The sequence below is a fragment of the Sus scrofa genome, chromosome 13, assembly GCF_000003025.6.
Source record: "Sus scrofa isolate TJ Tabasco breed Duroc chromosome 13, Sscrofa11.1, whole genome shotgun sequence".
NCBI lineage: Eukaryota > Metazoa > Chordata > Mammalia > Artiodactyla > Suidae > Sus > Sus scrofa.
In genome coordinates this window covers 45,129,241-45,149,979 of record NC_010455.5, presented here as the reverse complement: position 1 = coordinate 45,149,979, position 20,739 = coordinate 45,129,241, and the positions used below count along the sequence as shown (strand labels likewise).

The 20,739-nt window shown below is 40.9% G+C and overlaps 1 protein-coding gene across 5 annotated transcripts in view; it reads right to left on the bottom strand.

Annotated features, from left to right (window-relative positions):
• SYNPR (synaptoporin) overlaps nucleotides 1-20,739 on the bottom strand; it is a 323,587-nt gene that overhangs the window by 14,831 nt on the left and 288,017 nt on the right. For 2 of the 5 annotated variants that reach the window (XM_021069169.1, XM_021069170.1), the window contains one exon: nucleotides 7,380-7,448. The exons of the other annotated variants lie outside the window; for them this stretch is intronic. In XM_021069169.1, coding sequence (XP_020924828.1) covers nucleotides 7,380-7,448 — 69 coding nt within the window. The remainder of the gene's footprint in view (nucleotides 1-7,379; nucleotides 7,449-20,739) is intronic. 5 annotated transcript variants of the gene reach the window in all.

The window sequence follows — 20,739 nt, the reverse complement described above, 5'->3', positions numbered from 1 at the left end:
TAGAGGTCTAAATGCAGATCAGTGGTCAAAGGGAGGCTTGGGTTTTCAGTATTGGTGGCTCAAGGGAGGAGATGGGCTCACAGAAAAGTGGGAGCTACATTTCATGCCAGATGTAGGTGGAAAGTCTGATTTTGACCCCTCTGTTCTCAAAACATGTTACAGGGTGGTGACAGGTGAAATGGGGTGAAATCCCATTTTACAGGTGGGATAAATGACTTACCCCCAGTGTGGAAGATGTAGAGCTAGGACATGGATTCAGGGTGTCTGACTGTGGAATCTGTGTTCTTAATCTATTGAAAAGCACTCCGTTGCCTTTAGAGGTCCATGATTTTATTGACTCATAATAAAAATTACTTTGCAATGTTCATACCTATGGCTATCATTTATAGAGCAGTTACTATGTACCAGACTTTGTGTATTCCAAATATAATTCATTAAATTCTCATGATAACACTTTCAGGTGGCTATTATTGGCCCCACCTCACCGAAGAAAAAAAAAATCAAGGTTCAGAAAGATCAAATAAATTGCCGGAGGTCTCAAAATTACTAAGTTGCTAGCCTTCGTTTGCAAACAAGGTTTGCTGAACTTTAAAGTCTGTGTCTCTCTGAAGTTCCCATGGTGCTCAGTGGTAATGAATCCTACTAGTATCCATGAGGATGCAGGTTCAATCCCTGGCCTAGCTCAGTGGGTTAAGAATCCAGCCTTGTGGTGAGCTGTGGTGTAGGTTGCAGATGCAGCTCGGATCCCGTGTTACTGCGGCTGTGGCACAGGCTGGCGGCTACAGCTCCCATTCGACCCCTAGCCTGGGAACTTCCATATGCTGCATGTTCAGCCCTAAAAAAATAAAGTTTGAATCTCTCATCAGAAGGTGAACCTCATTATATTCCAAATCAGCTTTGATGGGTAGCTCACCATGTGTCATCATGACGTTTAATTGCTTTACATGTTTCATCTCAGTTCAGCCTTACCACAACCCTATGAAATAGCGATAATTTTTCTATTTTACAGATGGAGGAGGGGCTGAGAGAAGGTAAGTAAACAGAGGAATTGGGTACCATACTTAGATCTGTTTGACTGTATGATTCATTCAATTGTCCAGAGTTCTATTTGACCCTTTCCCCAATCATTTGTCCAATGTTCATTATTTTCTTTGTTGTTGTTGTTGTTGTTGTTGTTGTTGCTATTTCTTGGGCCGCTCCCGCGCTGGCATATGGAGGTTCCCAGGCTAGGGGTCGAATCGGAGCTGTAGCCACCGGCCTACACCAGAGCCACAGCAACGCGGGATCCGAGCCGCGTCTGCAACCTACACCACAGCTCACGGCAACGCCGGATCGTTAACCCACTGAGCAAGGGCAGGGACCGAACCCACAACCTCATGGTTCCTAGTCGGATTTGTTAACCACTGCGCCACGACGGGAACTCCCAATGTTCATTATTTTCTCACTCTGCACTGGGAACTGTTCTAAATATGGAACAGAGGCAGGAAGGTACCAACCAAAGAAGATCTGTTCTTAGCTCTCAAGAGGTTTACATCTTTGCTTTCTCTCTACTCTCTGGGTTGTTTTAAGTTATTCCTTCATAGTAATTTATTGTCACACTGTCAGCTAATCGGGATTTTGCAGAAAGGGAGCTGCAGTGGATGCTGGTGTTCTGTTCCAGGTGTTGGGTACCAATCAATCATCTTGCTCCATGTGTGAAGACTCTGGCTTACACTTGAGAATCAATGTAGGATTTCATTTCTTTTAAGTTAAATTTGATTATGATTGACATATTGCACTTTTTCTTTTTCAGTCTGTTCCCAGAGAACTTTATCCATTGATTTGAGATTGCTCGGCTGTGGAACTGAGGCCTCCTGTTTTTTTCCTTTTTTAAACTTTTCTTAAGAAAGGAAAATGTTGAAGAAAGAGCCTTTGCATTGCTCCCTTTAACTTAGTCATAAACAATTGATTTTACAATCTGGGTACAAGAAGGAGGTGTTCTTGGCTGTTTGGTGATCTGGGGAGGGAGGCAATGTCTTCACTAAACATGCTGCAATGCATTGTAAATCATATGTTAAAGACATTCCTTAATACCTGATTTGATTTCCAATCAATCCTGTCTAACTTTCCATTACAAATAGCACAAACCTTTCAAAACAAGTTCATAGTAATAACAGAAAATTAATAACTGTTGAAAATAAATTATAGTCATAGTAATAATATTACTAGGAATAACTGCTATTGATTCAGTGCTTACTATAAGCCAGGCACTGTGCTGAGACCTTTACATACATTATTCCACTTAATCAAGGATTTAGGAGGTAGGGCTATATGAAGGTCTTTAGAAGAAAAAAAAAAGTACCACCTGGTGGTTCAGTCTGCAGTCTTTGAAATCAAGTAGCCTTAGGTTCAAATCTCAACTCTTACTAAGTAGCTCTGGAACCCTACTGAGCCTTAGTCTTTCTGTATGTAAAAAAAGGGGCACAATGGAATATATTTTTACAGAGATTTTTTTGCCAAGGATAAATGAGTTAACTCAATAAAATGCTTTGCTTAGTACTTGAAACACAGTAAACCTTCAATGGATTTTTTTCTCTCTCTCACACACATGCACACAACGCACACCTGCATAAAGGCAAATTCTATGTATAATAATTGGTATACAACAGTGTATTGGTATTATTCAGTGGGTTTTGCTGGTCATATAAATGAGGTGGTTCTTTTATTTATGCAACAATTCTCTAGTAAGAACTGATTAGGTGCCAGTCTTGGGAATACAGTAGTTAATAAAAACAGACATGGTCCCAGTATCCATTCAGTTGGAGGTGAGAGACCTTACTCAAATGATCACAGAAGAAGGTGAAAGTGCAAATGGTGATAATGGCTTTGCAGGAAAGGGATTTGGAGGTTTCAAAATGAACAAAAAAATGCAGGTGGGGCACTGTCCAGTCTAGAGGACAGGGAAGGCTGCACAGATCTGGTTGTGTTCAGAGTCCTATTAGGTTTGTCCTGTGGGTGATTCTCAAAGAAGACTCATGTTGAATAACCAACAGACTGTAAAATGACTTCTCTGGAAGGTCTGTGAATTTACAATCCAGAGAGAGCTTTCTACCATCTGCTTACTCCATGTCCAAGAAGGAAGCACACTAACATTGGTCAGCACCCAGAGGGAGGTTTAAGTGTGATGGGGGAAGCTTGTTTATTGGGAATTTGGGTGGCCCACATCTCTGCTGAGGCTATGAGCTGCCTGCACTTGCTTATTAGTAACACTCTCCCTCTAAGAAGGTCAAGCAGTAAACAAAGTGAGACCAGGGGTGAAGAGGTCTGGAGAGGAGCTGTTTACATACCAAAATGTTGGCCAAAGAGTATTCCTACCTTTCTGGACCCTTGCACTCTAGAGGTTTGTAAGCTAGAGAAATGTCAGGCTGTTAATGCTTCTGGGTGAGTTGCTAGATTATGCAGAAAATGGCACTCTTTCCAAGAGCTGCTTATTGGTTTTTGTTTTTTTTTTTTTGTCTTTTGTCTTTTGTCTTTTGTTGCTGTTGTTGTTGCTATTTCTTGGGCCGCTCCCGCGGCGGCATATGGAGGTTCCAGGCTAGGGGTTGAATCGGAGCTGTAGCCACCGGCCTACGCCAGAGCCACAGCAACGCGGGATCCAAGCCGCGTCTGCAACCTACACCACAGCTCACAGCAATGCCGGATCATTAACCCACTGAGCAAGGGCAGGGACCGAACCCACAACCTCATGGTTCCTAGTCGGATTCGTTAACCACTGCGCCACGACGGGAACTCCTGCTTATTGGTTTTGACACATCCATCAAGAAGTACAGAAACAAGTAAGATGCCCAAATCCTAGACAAGAGGTGAGGCAACTGTTGAGACTAGACTGGATATCTTAAAAATAATTGGGAAAAATTACATTTGTAGAGTTAGTCAAGGATGCATCTGGGAATTCAGAGATGTTTATTAAGCATCTTACTAATCTTTTTCATTTTTATGTTTTAGCATTTCCAAAATATTTTGGGCCTGCCATGGAACAAACTAGATGAAATGCTCAGGTTTAGACAATTAACCACCAGCTTTGTCTACTTGACATGAAACATCGGAGCAGCGTAAACATGTCTCGAAAACAGCAGATGTCAGGCAGCGCATAGATGAAACATCTGGAGGAAATGTTGCATATAGGAGACATAGTGGGAAGTTTGAAGTCAAAAGAAAAGCAGCCAGCTTTGAACTTCATCACTCATGTCTCACACGTACCTTGGGCTACAATGTTCTTTTATTGTGTGAACAAAACTATTCCATCACAGTTTTTTATGTATAATATATATGTATATATATATTTATAAATATATAAATTGGGTGTCATTCATATGTGATACCACATACACACTGTTTTTAAAAAATGGATGACACAAAACTACGTTTTTCTTCCAAACAATGGCAAACAGTAGACATGGATAGTTAAAATATCAGGTCACCTAAAGTAATTTCTTTTTTTTTTTTTTTTTTTTTTTGTCTTTTTAGAGCTGTACCTGCGGCACATGGAGCTTCCCGGGCTAGGGAAGCTGTACCTACGCCACAGCCACAGCAACGCCAGATCCAAGCCGGGTCTGTGACGTACACCAAGCTCACGGCAACCCGGATCCTTAACCCACAGAGTGAGGCCAGGGATCAAGGCTGCGTCCTCATGGATGCTAGTCAGATTCATTTCCACTGAGCCACGACAGGAACTCCCTAAGGATTTTTCTTAATTTGCCTAAATAATTAAAAAAAAATTTTTTTATTGGCTGCGCCCGAGCACATGGAAGTTCCAGGGCCAAGGACTAAATTCAAGCCACAGCTGCAACCTACACCACAGCTGCAGCAACGCGGGATCCTTTAACCCACTTCACCAGGTGGGGATCGAACCTATGCCTCTGCAGTGACCCAAAGTGCTGCAGTTGGATTCTTAACCCATTACACCGCAGTGGGAACTTCTGTCTAAATAATTTAAGTTGCTCTTACCACGGACCTATATTTAGAAATGGAGATATTTTATAGGAAATGATTTCAAGCAGGCTACACTGAGAAACTGTGACTCAGAAAATGCTGGCAGACCTTTGAGTGGCTACCTTCTGAACCCAAACAACTCCTCTTTGAATCCTGCTCTCTGTTCTCTGCTATCACCTTTCTTGAAGTTGGAACAAAAATGCACATCTTCCTTCTCCAGAATTACATAATAGTAGAGTAGGAAGGAACTGCCGAGCAGATAAATTCAGGCTGTCGAACACTCCTTTGAAAACATAATCCTATTCTTAACTTACTATTCTACACTACTGATATCTTCCAGATGGGACATGGAAGAGTTGGTAGGTGCAGCTGGAAATAATATAATAAAGCAAACCTGATGACAGAGTTAAAAATTCTCTGGGCTTCAGTGTTTATATCTGTAACACAGATTAGGGGTGCCTACCTTACAGGATTGGCGTGAGGATTAAAACTGAATACCAATGTTATCATGGAGACTGGAGAATTTTCTTTGTTGCATTTACGGTAGGGAAGATGATGGGGGTAAAAACAATGTCATCTTCAAATGTCATGGCCTGATTTTGTTATGGTCAATGACATTTGACAACGAATTCAGCTGTAATGACAGATTTTTTTTTCACTCTGTATTCTGACGTTCTTTTAAAAAAGAGACTCACTCTTCTGAGGTTAAATTCATATGGCAAAAATTCTGTTAATACGGCCTAAAGTCTAAGCCAGTAGTTCTTGGTAGGTAGAGCTTCAAATCTATTTGGCAACAACCAGGTGTGTGCGTGTTGTGGTGTGTGTGTGAATATTACATCTGGTTATAATACATGATCGAAAAAAACCCTGGGATAATTGTGTTAAGACATATGAGGCCATTTGAAGAAGTTCTGCCTAGGAGAATGAGCCACTGCCATGATCAGTGGATACCTTGGTCACTGCTACACTCTCAGAAGGCACAGAGTATGAACTATTGAAATTCTGCTCAGTTGCTGACCTCATTCACTGGCCTGGAAGGTCTCTGAGGATGGATGGGACAGTCTTTAGCACCTGTGTTTCTGTGCCTAGTCAAACATCTGGCGTGACCTCTCTCTGTCTCTCTCTGTTTTTTTTTTTGTTTTTTTTTTTTGCCTTTTAGGTGTGTACCCGCAGCATGTGGAAGTTCCCAGGCTAGAGGTTGAATTGGAGCAACAGCTGCTGGCCTACACCACAGCCACAGCAACAGGGGTCAAAGCCGTGTCTGCGACCTACACCGCAGCTCACAGCAATGCCAGATCCTTAACCCACTGAGCAGGATCAGTGATTGAACTCGCATCCTCATGGATTCTAGTTGGGTTCGTTTCCGCTGAACCACAATGGGAACTCCCTGACCTCTGTTATATATCCACTCTAGGCAAGAAGAAAGAAACTCCACATTTGGCAGAGTCACTTAGAGTGGAAATCACTTGGATCTCAAAAATCTCAGATTTCATAAATTATTTCAAAGATATAAGAAACTCATAATACTTGCTGCCTACAAAAAACTAGGTGACTGGAAAAAAGGGATGAAAGTAGGATTTAGGGAATTTGCTTTATTGTTTTTCTTTATGTTTTATCATCCCCCCGCACATGCCCTTCTAAGTAGTCGGATTTGAAAACTTTAGCCTAATTTTAGAACAGGCATATTTTACTGGATTTGACCTTCGGCAATTGTGAGAAACTTTCTGTTAGGGAATGATTATGATTATATTTCACACTTCCCTCCCACTGACTTTTTTTTTTTTTTTTTTTTTTTTTTTGGCAAGTGAGCAAGCAGTGTTAGCACAGTTAGGTTCATGAAAAGAGCTGCTATTTTTCAAGCATTCCTTCTGCCTTTCTAGAATTGAAGAGCCATTATTCTGTCATATATCAACCCATCTGTCAGCCTGCAACAGATGGTTAGACGAAGAACTTCTAAAATACCAACGAGGAAATTATCCTGCACTTCACCATCCACAGCTTAAATTCAGCCTGACTTCAGAAAATTCCTTCATCATTTCCCCACTATCATACGAAGTGAAAGTGAGGGAAAATATTACATTTGAATTACAAATTAGAAGCCATTCCTCCAAAAGATGATTACTGGATTCAAAGATGTTGGCTTCATTCTGTCAGTTGGGGAAAAGACAGACCTAGGTTCGAGTCTTAGTTATGCTGGTTTTCAGCTGCACAGCCTTGGCAGTTTATTTGATCATGTAGCTCTTTATGCCTCAACTGAAATAGTAAAGAATTAATGGCTTGTCTTAGAGAGTTACTGCAAGAACAATAACAACAACAAAAAAATGGATAGTCTGTGGGACAGTATCTTAAGCAATTAATAAATGATAGCTATTATTATTTTCACCACAGGTTCTTCCTTCTGTTCTTACCCTATTTCCCATATGTTTATTCCAGATCAAAGGCTCTGTGTCTCTGGCAGGCAAGATTAAACCAGGTGCCTAGGGACAGAAGGAAGGCAAATGTGAAAATGTGGCAAGGTGTGGGTGAGTCTGAGTGTGTCGTGTACATAGTGCAACTTCATGGAAGCATGGTGTTGTCATTTGGGGTGTGTGTGTGTGTGTGTGTGTGTGTGTGTGTGTGTGTGGAGAATGAACAGGGAGATGCATGGAATTGAAATGTCACTGCATTCTGTAGGAATACATGGTTTTTGTAAGCCTGAGGGACCAGGGACTTCTGCCCAAACCCTACTCCAAAGAGTCATCATATGTTTTCTTGGTTTTCATTTTCAATCTGGATAAAATAGATATTTGTGATTTGTACCCTGTCGAGGCATAAATATTAATTGAATCATAACTTATGTTTCTTGCTTTATTTAGCCAATTCCACTTATTTTTGTCAGTTCTATCATATTCCCAACATATAACTCTTAGAAAATAACAGTCACAGTTTTTTGCAGTGGGAGTTTTGGGGAAGACAGCCTTCCTGCCCCCAGGGCTCTCCTTTTCTAAATTGCTGATGTGTGTGGGTTAAGAGATAACAGGCAGGCCTGAAAACTCTGAGCTGTAAGATGTGTCCAACAGCTGGGCTTTTCCACTTCAGTACTCTGGGTCAGCTGGGTTTCTGGTTGAAATGCAGATTTTTGGTTCCGTAGCTCTGAGAGTCTGTACTTCTAAACAAGCTTGCAAGTGGTGCCAGGGCTGCTGGTCCATGAACAAACTTAGAGAACAAGGTCCTAGTCTTGTGGAAACTTCCTCCATGAACGTTCCCAGTCCACTCCATCATCACTGGTTCTCCCTGCTCTGGCTCTCAGAGCTTTCCCACGCTATTTTTGCACACTTTGTGGTCCTGTCTCATTTTTCATATGGGGAGGTCTCATTTTCCCAATTCAATTTTAAGATAATTTTCTTATTTTCTCTCTACTGGCATTTATTGAGTATTTTCTATATACTAGACACTGTGCTGAGTGTTAACCTAATTTAATTCTTAGTGATAAGAGAGGTATTATTATTACCATCAATTAACAAGTGAGGATCTACAGGGCACAGCGAGGTGGAAAATTGCCCAAGGTCACCCACTAAGCTAATGGGAGGCTCAGGACATGAACCCACTATGACTCCAGAGCCTGGGCCCTCAATCATTCCAGTTTTGCTAAGATTGTGTCTTATTGAGACGGTGTCAAATATATTTTTTATAAACTACTGCTGTATCTAGTCCATTGTTCTACTTAATACACAATAAGCAGAGAGAGTAAAATGTATTATACAAACGAAAGAATCGCATATGCTCGTCCCGAAAGGCACCCCCCGCCCCAAAACTGACTGCTTAATGAAACCTGTGGGGATGAGTATCAGGGGATTAGAAGTAACATTATCAGACAAAAGCCCAATAATAGGGTACTTAGCTAAACTGCATATTTATTAGAATCTGGTCTCGAGTAGTTTGCTATGAGGGCACCATTTGACCCATGGTAATATTAAAATCGGTTATAATTGTGATTTCATTATGTGCCATATTGTATCCTGTTGATGAGAGGAAAAATTAGCTATTAAAAGTGGAAGTTTTACATAAGATATTCTTAGTCACAAAGAGAACCCTGATTCCACACAAATTTTGCAGAAATTAGCTAAAGATGTAAATAAACCAGTTTGCAGAGCTGCCCCCTGCCTAAGTGCTGCTCAGAAAGAATATCATGCCTTTTTTAAAAAGAAAAAGTATTGTTCAACATTACAAAAAATGAAGTCAAATAGAAAATGGTTTTTTGGGGACAGCACAAAGAAAGCTGCACCCCATTCTGGAGGTAAGTATAACAACATCCAGGTTCCAGATCTCAGAACCACATCCATTCCGTTTATGCAATGTGGTGAATAGTATCGAACCTGGTGGGAAACACCTGCGAAATAAACCTTTTGCAAGTACTCTGTTTTGATGATTTGAGAGAATCTGAAAGCCAAATTATGGTACCTGTTAAAGTAACTGTGTGTAGCTTAAGGTAAAAAGAAATCCACACTTGCCAGTAAACAATAACCTTTGAAAATGGGTTGGAAATACGAGCGTTAAATCATGCACAACTGGAGATGGGGGTCTAAAATCTTTTTGTAATGAGAAAATCACCAAGAGTGGAAATAATCTTTGATAAGCCCTTCAAATCTCCACAGTGACCGGTGTCCTTGCTGCTGTGCATGCATGAGGTTGTGGGCTTTGTGTTTGGGGCTGTAGATAAAAACATGTATCTGAACCCTGGAATAGCTTGCAATTCAGGAGATGCTCTCACGGTGAGGGCCATGAGGGAGCTGGGATGGAGAGTGAGTGCGGTACTGATGCTTTTTGATTGGATGGCTGACAGAGTGACTACAGGTTGGAGAAGTTTCTTTTTCTATATATCTTATATATGGGCTCATGCTTTGTTAGTTTTTGCCCTTTGATAAACACATATTATTGAGTGATCATAATGCAAACACAGTTCTCTCCACTATGTTCATGGGCTTGGAATGGCCATCAGGATTTGTTTGTTTGGTTGGTTGGTTTTGTTTTAGTAACAGCCCTGCCCTCACCTGACCCAAAGGTTTCAAAGAATTGCTTCTCAACTTAGTGGTTCCTTGAAGCAATTTGTGAAGTGTCAACTTGGAAGAGGACTGGATGAGTCTTTCTTCTGGTTTAGGACATAGCCTTTCTGACCATATTCAGGACAGTGTGGAAACACACCCCTTGGTGATCACTTCTTTCCTTTTCCCCATCTCCTTAAGTTTTTCATCCCTTTGAAGGGCAGGAGAGCATAGGGATTAATTGCTATAGTTCTTAAGTAGGTTCCGGATTTTTCATGGCTGATCCACTGTGCGACTTTAGCCAAATCCTTAAACCCCCTCAGCCTCAGTTTTCCCCATCTGTAAATGGGGGGGGGGGGAATGACTGCCTGTCTCCTAAGACTTTTGTGAGGATTAAATAAGATGTACATAAGAAATTCTAACTACGCAATGCCTGACTTTTGGTGACTACTCAATACATATTAACTGTTAGCATTACTCCTCTCAGGTGAACTAGACACAAGCCAGACTTGTTTAGAAAGGAGACTGACTTGTCAAGAATGAATTCCCTGGCACAATGATCCTATCTACAAAACAGAAACAACTCGCAGACATGTAAAACAGACCTGAGGTTGCCAAGGGAGATGGGGGAGGAGTAGGATGGATGGAGTTTGGGTTGGCAGATGCAAACTACTACATGCAGAAGGATAAACAATGAGGTCCTACTGTACAGCACAGGAACTATATCCAGTGTTTGTGGTAGAACACGGAGATAATATGAGAAAAAGAATGTATATAAATATATGACCTGTACAGCAGAAATTGACACAATACTGCAAATCAACTATACCCTAATAATAATAAAAAAAAAGAAGAATGAATTCCCAAAGCAGATCACTGGTGGCTAAGGTACAGCCTTTCTGGAAGTGAGACAGTATATGCGGGGTACCAACCCACTTGACTAGAATGAGAGCAAGCCACTGGCTTCAGGACTGAGTGGTAACTAAATCTATCTAAATAGTTTTGACACCACTGTAATTAAAAGGCTGACATTGGCTTCAGCTTCCTGGTCGCTCAGTAGTAGCTACCCAATTGAATTTCTCCCTCTGAGGCACTTGTACTGCTCTGTGTGCCTGGCTTTTGTGGGTATTTCTTTTCACCTTAGTCTGAGAGCAACACTACATTTCACTGCCCACAGGCCAAGGCTGCCTTAGGATTTGTATCACAAATGAGCAAAGAATAGCTATAAAAGGATTTTTCTGAGTCACATTTTCAATTGCTCCAGGGCACTTAATTCATGAATGTGGGAAAGAAATGCAACCTTTCCCACAGATACTGTTGTGTTTGCTAAACCACCTGCATTTTATCCATACACATATTTTCCACAAGACAAGGGGAACTTTCTAACAACTCTGAGCTCTGTCCTGAAGAGTTTTGAAGAACTTTGCTCACAAAAAAAGCAATGAAGCAGAGAGCTTTCATTTTCTAACAATCACTGACTTTTTTCATTTTTATATACAAGACGGATGTGAGGGCTCATTTCATCTTAGTCATCTGAGAACCCCTACTTCAACCGGGTCATATAATAGCTATTTATGAGTTTAATGAATGGAATATCTTCCAACTGAAATTGTAATCATTTTTCATAATTTTAAATGGAACGGTCTTCCACCCCACCCTATCCCCACCGTGCTTGGCATTCAAACTAAAGAGAAATACCAGAGTGTTCTTTGAATGACATCTATCAAGTGTTTGTTCGTTTATTTTCATGGCTAGATATGAGGAACCAACCTCAAAAGAATTTGAGATTACTTACTTTGAAATGATTCTCTCAAGTGAGAACTAGGAAAATTAGCTAGATAATCCAGAGAGTCAAGCAAGAGATAATAAGGAAATGGATTTAATGAAGTTTATAAGGGATTTGATTTAGAGGTGGAGAGAAAGTATCATAGAAAATACCCATGTTTCTGTCTGGGAAGATGGTAAATCTATTTATTGGGGATCCAACTCCGAGAATCTGTGATTCCAGAATATTTCACAGCAGCGAATCCTACCAGCTCAGTATGTTGACTTGCTGGACCCACCCTGATAAAGTCAGTAAGTTCTGAGGTTCTGGTTCATGTCAGACTCTTGCATGGTTATTTGATCAAAATACAGGTTTGGGTTTCAGTTTATCCCATTAAAATTACATGAAAAAAGTACCACTGTATTTATAAATGTTCTCTTTGAATAGGGATGGCTAAGGAAAACCTCTCATTTATTAATTTCAAATCTTTTAGATGGGAGATCTTCTGATGGTCATTTCTATTACTCGAAATTCTTAAGAGTTCTCTCTGAGAGCGCTTTTCTTCTTTATCCCTAAATACGGGGTTTGTAAGGTCCTAACTGTTTGTTTCACTCCCTCTCTTTACTTTCTTTTCACTGTCACGACCTCCTCTGAATTTCAGATCCACAGCCCATTTCTTTGCTACTACCCACATATGGATGCCCTACTTTCCTCCCATCTAATTGTTCGAAAATTGAAGTCCATGTCTCTCTTTAACTACTTCTCCATCTGCAGGTATTAGCTTGGCCGAAGGCAAGATCTCATGTTACACCAGGGAGCCTTAAGACCCTCCTGCCTCCCTGTGGGATAGTGTAGGGTGGTGTTTACCAGCCCAGGCCCCTGATCAGATAGATCTGGTTTCACTGCTGGCCCAGCCATTCGCCAGCCATGTTAGCTTGGGCCCTCTTGAGATGGGAATAAAAACATTTAGTTCACAGGATTTCTGTGAGCTTTACGTTAGTAATGCATGTGAAGCCCTTGATTGATGCCTGGAGCTCAAGAAAAGTTGCTCAAGAAAGAGCTGATGTTATGTTTAGACACTTGCCGCTTCCTCTTTAGATTAATGCAATTGTCTGCTATTCAGTCCCCACCTCTATTACCTCCATATTATTAATTGTTAATATAAACTTTTTAAAACACAGGTTTCCTAACACCCTTCTCCAATTGAAAACTTCCAATTGCATAGATAAGTGTCTTAGAATTCATCCTGCCTTAGGAATATTTGGGGGTGGGGAGGACGGGTCAGAGAACTTTCATAGCATGTAAGGCTATGCTCCACCATTAAGCTGATCCCACCTCTCAGAACCCCATGTCCTTCTAATTCCCCATTTGTAAACACACTTGCTCTCACTCACACACACTCACACCCACACGTACACATTCTCTTCTATGTCTGGTCCCCCATTCTACTTCTGCCGTCATGGAAGAAGCTTCCCACTGCATTTATTTAGAGAAGCCAAGCTTTGCTCTCACGTTTGACCTGCTCCCCAACAAAATTCCCCTTTTTCTGGTTGAAATCAATCCCCTTGTTCATTTTTTTCTTGCTCATTGCTTTCCCTCATCATAGCCCTTGGCAGAGTGCACCAAACAGCCCTAAAGTGAGGTCTCTCTATAATTCAACTTACTCAGAACCTCGCACAATGTTTTGCACATAATGATTTCTCAATAACTGTTTGTTGAATTCAATTAGGAAATTCAGTTTCTAAGAGCTAAATGTAACATAGAGACAGCATTTAAGCATTGCATTTACCCAGACACCTGCTGCTCCCCGGTTCACAGTTTACCTTACAACTGAGTGTGAGAATCCTATTTGCATAGCCATCTGTCTCACACATTGCCAGCAGCCTGGATTGGCCAGACTTTGCCTCACACACCTTACATTTAGTTCTCCCCACCAGCGAGCCTTTTGGGGGAGATCTGTCACCTGACACTTTAGATCAGCTATTGAAAACTGGTTCATCCAGTCTATCTCAAAATGGTATTGGTTAGGGGCAGTGTGGATGTGCACATGGTTCACGGGCTTCTGAAGTGCACCTCCGTCCTGGTTAATAGGTTTGCCAATGATTGGAAAGGAGATTTAGATAGCATATTCCTACACATGGAATACTGTGATCTGGCTTGACATTCTGCTAAGCAGAATGATAGCACAGTGTTACGAAAACAGACAGCTGCTTTTTGGAACTTAGAAAGTCATTCCAACTGAGAATTCCCTGCCTAACTTTGGATGAGAGAAATGGCCAAGAACTTTCTAAAATTAGCACCAATTCCCTTATCTTTATACAAATTACCATCTGGTGTTTGTTTCATGTACTTAGAGAAGCCGACTAGAATAGAGTATAGCAAATACCAATAACTTTTTTTTTTGGTCAAACTTAATTCCACTCTTACAATATTTTTTAAAATTTTATTTTTATTAAGAATTATCTACAGTGTTGGTGTCAACTTCTGCTGTATAGCATTAGAGACCCAGTTTTTTCTTTTTCTCATACTATCTTCCATCATGGTCAGTCCCAGGAGATTGGATATAGTTCCCTGGGCTGTACAGTAGGATCCCGCTGTTTACCCATTCTAAATGTAATAGTTTGCATCTGCCAACCCCAAATCCCAGTCCATCTCACTTCCTCCCCCTTCCTCTTGGCAACCCTAAGTCTGTTCTCTATGTACATGAGTCTGTTTCTGTTCTATAGATAGGTTCAGTTTTGCCATATTTTAGATTCCACATATAAGTGATATCATATGGTATCTTTCTCTTTCTGACTTATTTCACTTAGTATGAGAATCTCTAATTGTATCCATGTTGCTGCAAATGGCATTATTATTATTATTATTATACTATATTTAATGTCAAACCTGTGCATATGGAGTTCCCAGGCTAGGGGTTAAATTGGAGCTGCAGCCGTGGCCTACGCCACAGCCACAACAATGTCAGATCCGAGGTGCATCTGTGACCTACCCTATATCTTGCAGCAACGTGGAACATTAACCACTGAGCGAGGCCAAGGATCGAACCTGTATCCTCAAGGACACTTACGTCAGGTTCTTAATCCTGAGACACAACAGGGACTCCTATTTTGCTTTTTTTTTTTTATGGCTGAATAGTACTACATTGTGTATATGTACCAAATCTTTTTAATCCATTCATCTGTCAATGGTTAGGTTTCCATGTCTTGGCTATTGTGAATAGGGCTGCAATTAACACAGTGTGCATGTATCTTTTTGAATGAAAGTTTGTTCAGATATATGCCCGGGGTGGGATTACTGGATCATATGGTAGTTCTATATTTAGTTTTTTTCTTTTTTTCAGGGCATATGGAAGTTCCCAGGCTAGGGATCAAATCAGAGCTGCAGCTATACCACAGGCATAGCAACACGGGATCCAAGCTGCATCTGTGACCTACACTGCAGCTCACGGCAACTCTGGATCCTTAACTCACTGAGTGAGGCCAAGGATTGAACCCGCATCCTCATGGATACTAGTCAGGCTCGTTACTGCTGAGTCATGATGAGAGCTCCCTCTACATTTAGTTTTTGAGGAACTTCCATACTGTTCCCCATAGTGGTTTTACCAATTGACATTCCCACTAACAGTGCAGGAGTGTTTCTTTTTCTCCACACCCTCTCACCAGTAACATTTTATCCTGAAAGTTCCACTTGCTATCAAACTGTTTTACAAAGTTGTGAATCTCTAAATGTATACAAGGGTGATGGCTGTAGTTGACTGTGTGTCAAGGAGAATCTTTTTAGTATCGTGTAGGAAGAGCAGTACGTTACAGTCTCAGTTGGGGACTTTTCTGCTGTAGTTGTGTGTCAGAATAGAAAAAGTTATCTTACCTAAAGTTCAAGATAGTAACTTTAGTGTCCCTAATATCTGCTCGTATATTTATTATGACACTTTGGATCATAATAAAGTAGTTGTTTATTTTCATAGTAACTGCACTAAAATTATAAACAATTGGTTTTCATTGAAATGGAGTTTAGGATAAAAACAAAATAAAAAGTTAACTTGAAGCCTCGGTGTCTTTCTTTCAAAGCCTAGGCTTTGAGAAATCACAAACCAAACTTGTCATTTGCTTCTCTCTTTAGCAAGTTTCTCCCTAAGATCTTTCTGATCTGCCACCAAAGGATGCTTGTGGCTGAAGTAATTCTACCCACTCAGAAAGCATGAGGCCCAAACTTTCCATCTTGTTTCCATGAGCTTGATGATAAAACTTCCTTTGAGTAAACTGACAAGAGTCTGAACACTCTCTCTTCTCTGAAGGGATAACCCTGTAATTCTTGCTAGGGTTAGCCGTGCCCTTTGGTCTGTAGCCACAGCACTGTAGAAAGCCCAAGTGTAGTTTAGAGCCATTGGAACCACATCTGGGAAAGGTTACTCTTATTTACAGTCTTTAACGGTCCTTATGCAGGGAGGACGCCTGGGTGACTGAACAAGGCTACTGGGTGTGGGGAGGTAAACTTAGAGAGCTCCATGTTTGTGATAATCAGGAAAGAAGCAAACTCTGAAAACCTTGAGAGGCTGGTGGGGCAGTTCAAGAAGCAGAGGAGATAGGTGCTGGCAGAGGGTGGGGGCCTGGAATGAAGACCAAGCCTCTGACAAGGTCTTATTTATTTGCATTAACTTATGTGACATGAATGTAAACTTTCCTAGCTCACCATGAAATCTTCCAGATATCTATTCCCTAGCTCGTGTGTGTGGTGGTGGACTCTATGAAATGCTGGCACCTGCTTCCTGGCTGGTTCTCAGTGCTGTGGTGGCCACAGCCAGGGGTTCCCATGATTGTGTCTGGATGTTGCAGGCTAGGCCTGATGAATGGTATCTCCTGTTACCCTGCCTCAAATATTTGAAAGTTCTAGCTTCCATTCTCAGAGGTGCACCTGTTTTGTTGTTGCTGTTGTTTGTTATATGTATATATTTTTGGCCACTATTGGGGCCAAAGTTCCTGGGCTGGGGATCCTAGGTGGAAGTTTTTGGGCCAGAGATCGAACCCCTGCCACAATAGTGACCTGAACCACAGCAGTGACAACACCGGATCCTCGACATGCTGAGCCACCAGGGAACTCCATAAGTGTACCTGTTTGGATGATAACTTATAAGGGAACACAAAATAGCTCTCTTATCTGACTATACTTTGAAGACCAGATACATTTTATCTGTGAATTGCCTGTTTACTGATCTCTACCCCTGAGACCACGGTCTCTCTGAGAGAGGGAATACTGTCTTCATTAATTTGTTCAACACCGTGTACTGAGTTCTGTATTATAGGCATCAGGTGCTGGTATACAATGAAAAATAAGAACTGGTTTCTGTGCTCAAAGGCCTTACGATATGGTAGGGGAGGCTACTCTATCTGACATTATAACCAAACAAGTACAAGCCAGAGAGAGGAGGCTTGCCCGAGGGTTCTTCTACCTCAGCACTAAAAACATTCTGGACCTGGTTAATTCTTGGCTGTGTTAGAACGTCCAGTGCACTCTAGGATGCTGATAACATCCTGGGCCTCTACTACAGATGCCAGTAGCACCTCTTCCAGTAGTGACAACCAAGGAAGTCCCCCTCCCAAAGTCCCCACTATTGAGTACCACTTGCTCCATTAAGACTGGACCCAAGGCATCATGAGAAGAGCACCTAACTCAGACTTGAGCAGAGTCTTATTAATTCTTTAGCCTCAACACTGAGTCAATCCTTAATGAGTGTTTGAGGAAGGAATGGAATGCATAATATCATACTACCCTTCAGGATTCTTGGAACAAAGTCTAATAAGCCATGGGGATATTTAAGCATGAGGCCTGAGGCAGAATTTGGCCGACGAATTTCAGTCTGAATCATTGGCCTCAACCTAGTTCCAGAAACAGCCTTCATAGTCCCAGAAGGACTGGCTCCCTAAATGTCACAGGGCAGATTTTCTAGCAGTTATTTTCCTGTTAATAAATACTGATTGTCAAGCACTTTGGCAAATATCAGGTGCATTAAATACTAAATAGTCATTATAAAGGCACATAAATATTTTAGATTTCATCACCACAGCAGGGAAAGAAAAGAACCCAGATTCTAAGAGGGGAAAGAAAAAAATAAAAGCCCTGACATTCAACTAATGGCTTTCCTAACGGATGTATACACCTGGCAGCTTGAAATCTAGTGCATCTTGGAAGTCAATGTTCTTTGCAAAATATAGTTAAATCTGTCCTAACTTTGGTGGAGGCATGCATCCCCAAGTGGGCCTTTGTTTTGTTACAAATGAGGACAAAAACCTCACAGCATAACCCACCTATTCCTTTTACAAGCCTCTGCCCTGAGGCAGACTGACATGAAATAATGGGACAGTAGGGCCGATGGGCAAGATGAGGAGACTCACATGTTGGCCTTTCTTCATGGACTTAGAGGTGCTGAACAATGATGGAGCTTTCCAGAACAAATGATGTGACTCTGGGCAAGCGACAACTTCTCTGGGCCTCCGTGGGTAAGACAAAGGGCAGGGCAAGCAGTGATTTCCAAGCTGCTGGCAGTATTCATTAAGATTATATTTACAGTTTTACATCCTTAAAGATGAATGGAACTGAAGGGTTCACAGCATTAATTATGATTTTGGGTTCGGTGGAGGGGGAGAAATGTTAGAGAAAAGTCAGCCTGTCAGCAGTCCTGACAACCCTCCATAATAGTGTGATGTGATGTATGATGACACCTCAAAGAAGAGAGTTCTGAGGTTGGCAGCAATGGAGAATAAATGCATGTGATAATTTGCTCAGTCTGAGCCAACTCCCAGCTCTCCTCCAGCTGGTTGTGAGTTGACCATTAGGGCATTCTATGGACTGGAGCATGATCTGGCTTGTAGCCCTAGGCTTCAGGTTAACAGATCTCTGGGAATTCTCTGGAACCTCTTCCTTCTCCCAAGATAAATATTCCCAGCAACTGCATGGAGACCCACTGATGTTATTCAGAACTTGCAATTAATAATATCCCTCCCCTAAGGAATCAGGTGTCCCCCTAAATGCCAAACCATCATTTCTTTGCTGACTCCCCAGAAGTTCATTTTATTTGTAGCAATCTTAAAGCACACAAAAAACCAGTAGAATAGCTGCTTCTTTGTTTTAATGTTGCTGCTAAGCCTGAAAAAAAAAACAAAAAACAAAAAACTCCTCCCTCCTTTAATTCCTTTAGGAAGTGCTTCATTCTCAATATTTATTAAAAATGGGGAAGCAGTCCTAGGAGGCTTCTGGAGGTCTAAGTTCATAAAGTGAATATGCATAAAGGCAGCAGAATATCAACATTTTATAATTACACCTTTTCATGCATACAGTTCCTGGAGTGAAATCAGCTTTGATTTTGGCTGATCTAATACAGCCTTTCTAATTTAAATCTATCCCTTCACGTCTGCTTAGCTGTTGTTCAATTTTAGATGGAAAAAAATGGGTTCCTACTTCTCCCTTTCACAAACCAATAAAGATTCTGTATTTCTAAACAAGAGTGATGAGACAGCATTTAATTTCTGACCTCTTTCCCTAATTCAAGAGCTTTGTGGAAGGAAAGCATTTCTGTTTTGGGGAGATAAACTATTAAATGAGAAGGCAAAGGAGGATGGAGAGACACCGGTTTAGAGGATGGTACCTCTCATAATGCCTTATTCCAAGGCAGCGGGCACTAATCTCTGTGGCAAGAACAATGCTTAAGACAGGAGAGACGGCTGAATAATCTAAGAGCATTGAGGTATAAGAGCACATACAAAGAAAGCATAGTTAGAAATGGAATTTTGATGAAAACGGAGGCTTGTTAGAGAAATTTGGTTCAGTAGGTAGAAAAAAATCAACTGGAAAGATTTTGAGTAGAATTACAACAGAACAAGCCATTTGTTCTTATAACCCAGGAACTATGGAGCACTTTCAGATAGATGTAAAATTGCCTTAAACTGACACACAAGGGGATCTGGGGAATTCTAGTTAAAGGACCATAGACACCCATACTGGAGCATGGAGTTCACTCCTTTAATAAGCACTTACTGAATTCCTGTGCTATGTCAGTTAGTGCTGGTTCTTCAGAGATAACAAACTTAGTCCTTCCTACAAGAAGCTCATTTTCCAGCACAGGAAACTGATATATAAGCAGAAAAGTAAAATGGGGCATTGTCCTGGGATCATAGATGGGGTCAGAGTCACTGGGTCCAGCCAGGAAAAATTTTCTCCCAGGGAATTTCATTTATTTTAGAGAAACAAGTTGACTTAACTTTGACTCACCCAAGGAATCCATTCATATATCATCAAATTACTCTATATCAGCAAGAGTATAACATCTTGGTGAATTAGCTTTATTTTATTAGGCATAATAGAAAAAACATTTATTTTACAAGCATTTGCAATGTACTGTAATGGAAATGATGTGAATTTAAAAATAGACTACTACCAGTTCTTCACTTCTTTTTTGGAGAAAATTCATCTCTAGGTCTTTAAGAGGATAGATCTAATTCAAGAGTAATTCTTTAGCTTTCTGATTACACATTTCCCAAATAACCTCCCATAAGCAGAAACAGGCGTCAGTAACCAGTAGCTGAAAGGATGCTTCAGAAGTTTATAAATCTGAATTTGCCTTGATGAAGCACAATTATAAACACCTCTTTTAAATACCTCTTTTAAATGAAAGGTATGAATTAAGGCCAAATTTCGCATTTTCAGAGAAGAACAAAGAAAACAGGGATGCCAGTGGACTATATTTTGATTCCATTTTCCCCTTTACAAAATACCTAATCAGTACAAAGTACATGACAGAGACACTTTAAGTTGTGTCCTTTGGTTGGGCAGTAAGTATGCATGTTGTAGGCAGAATTCAAGAAAAGCCAGGGTCCAGTGTTTTGAATTAGCAGCTCAGTTTTTTTTCTGAGCTGAGGTGTTGTCAATAACAATGATGCTTCTGTGATTTTGGAAATTCTGACACTTAAAATGTAGCAGTCCTAGTGG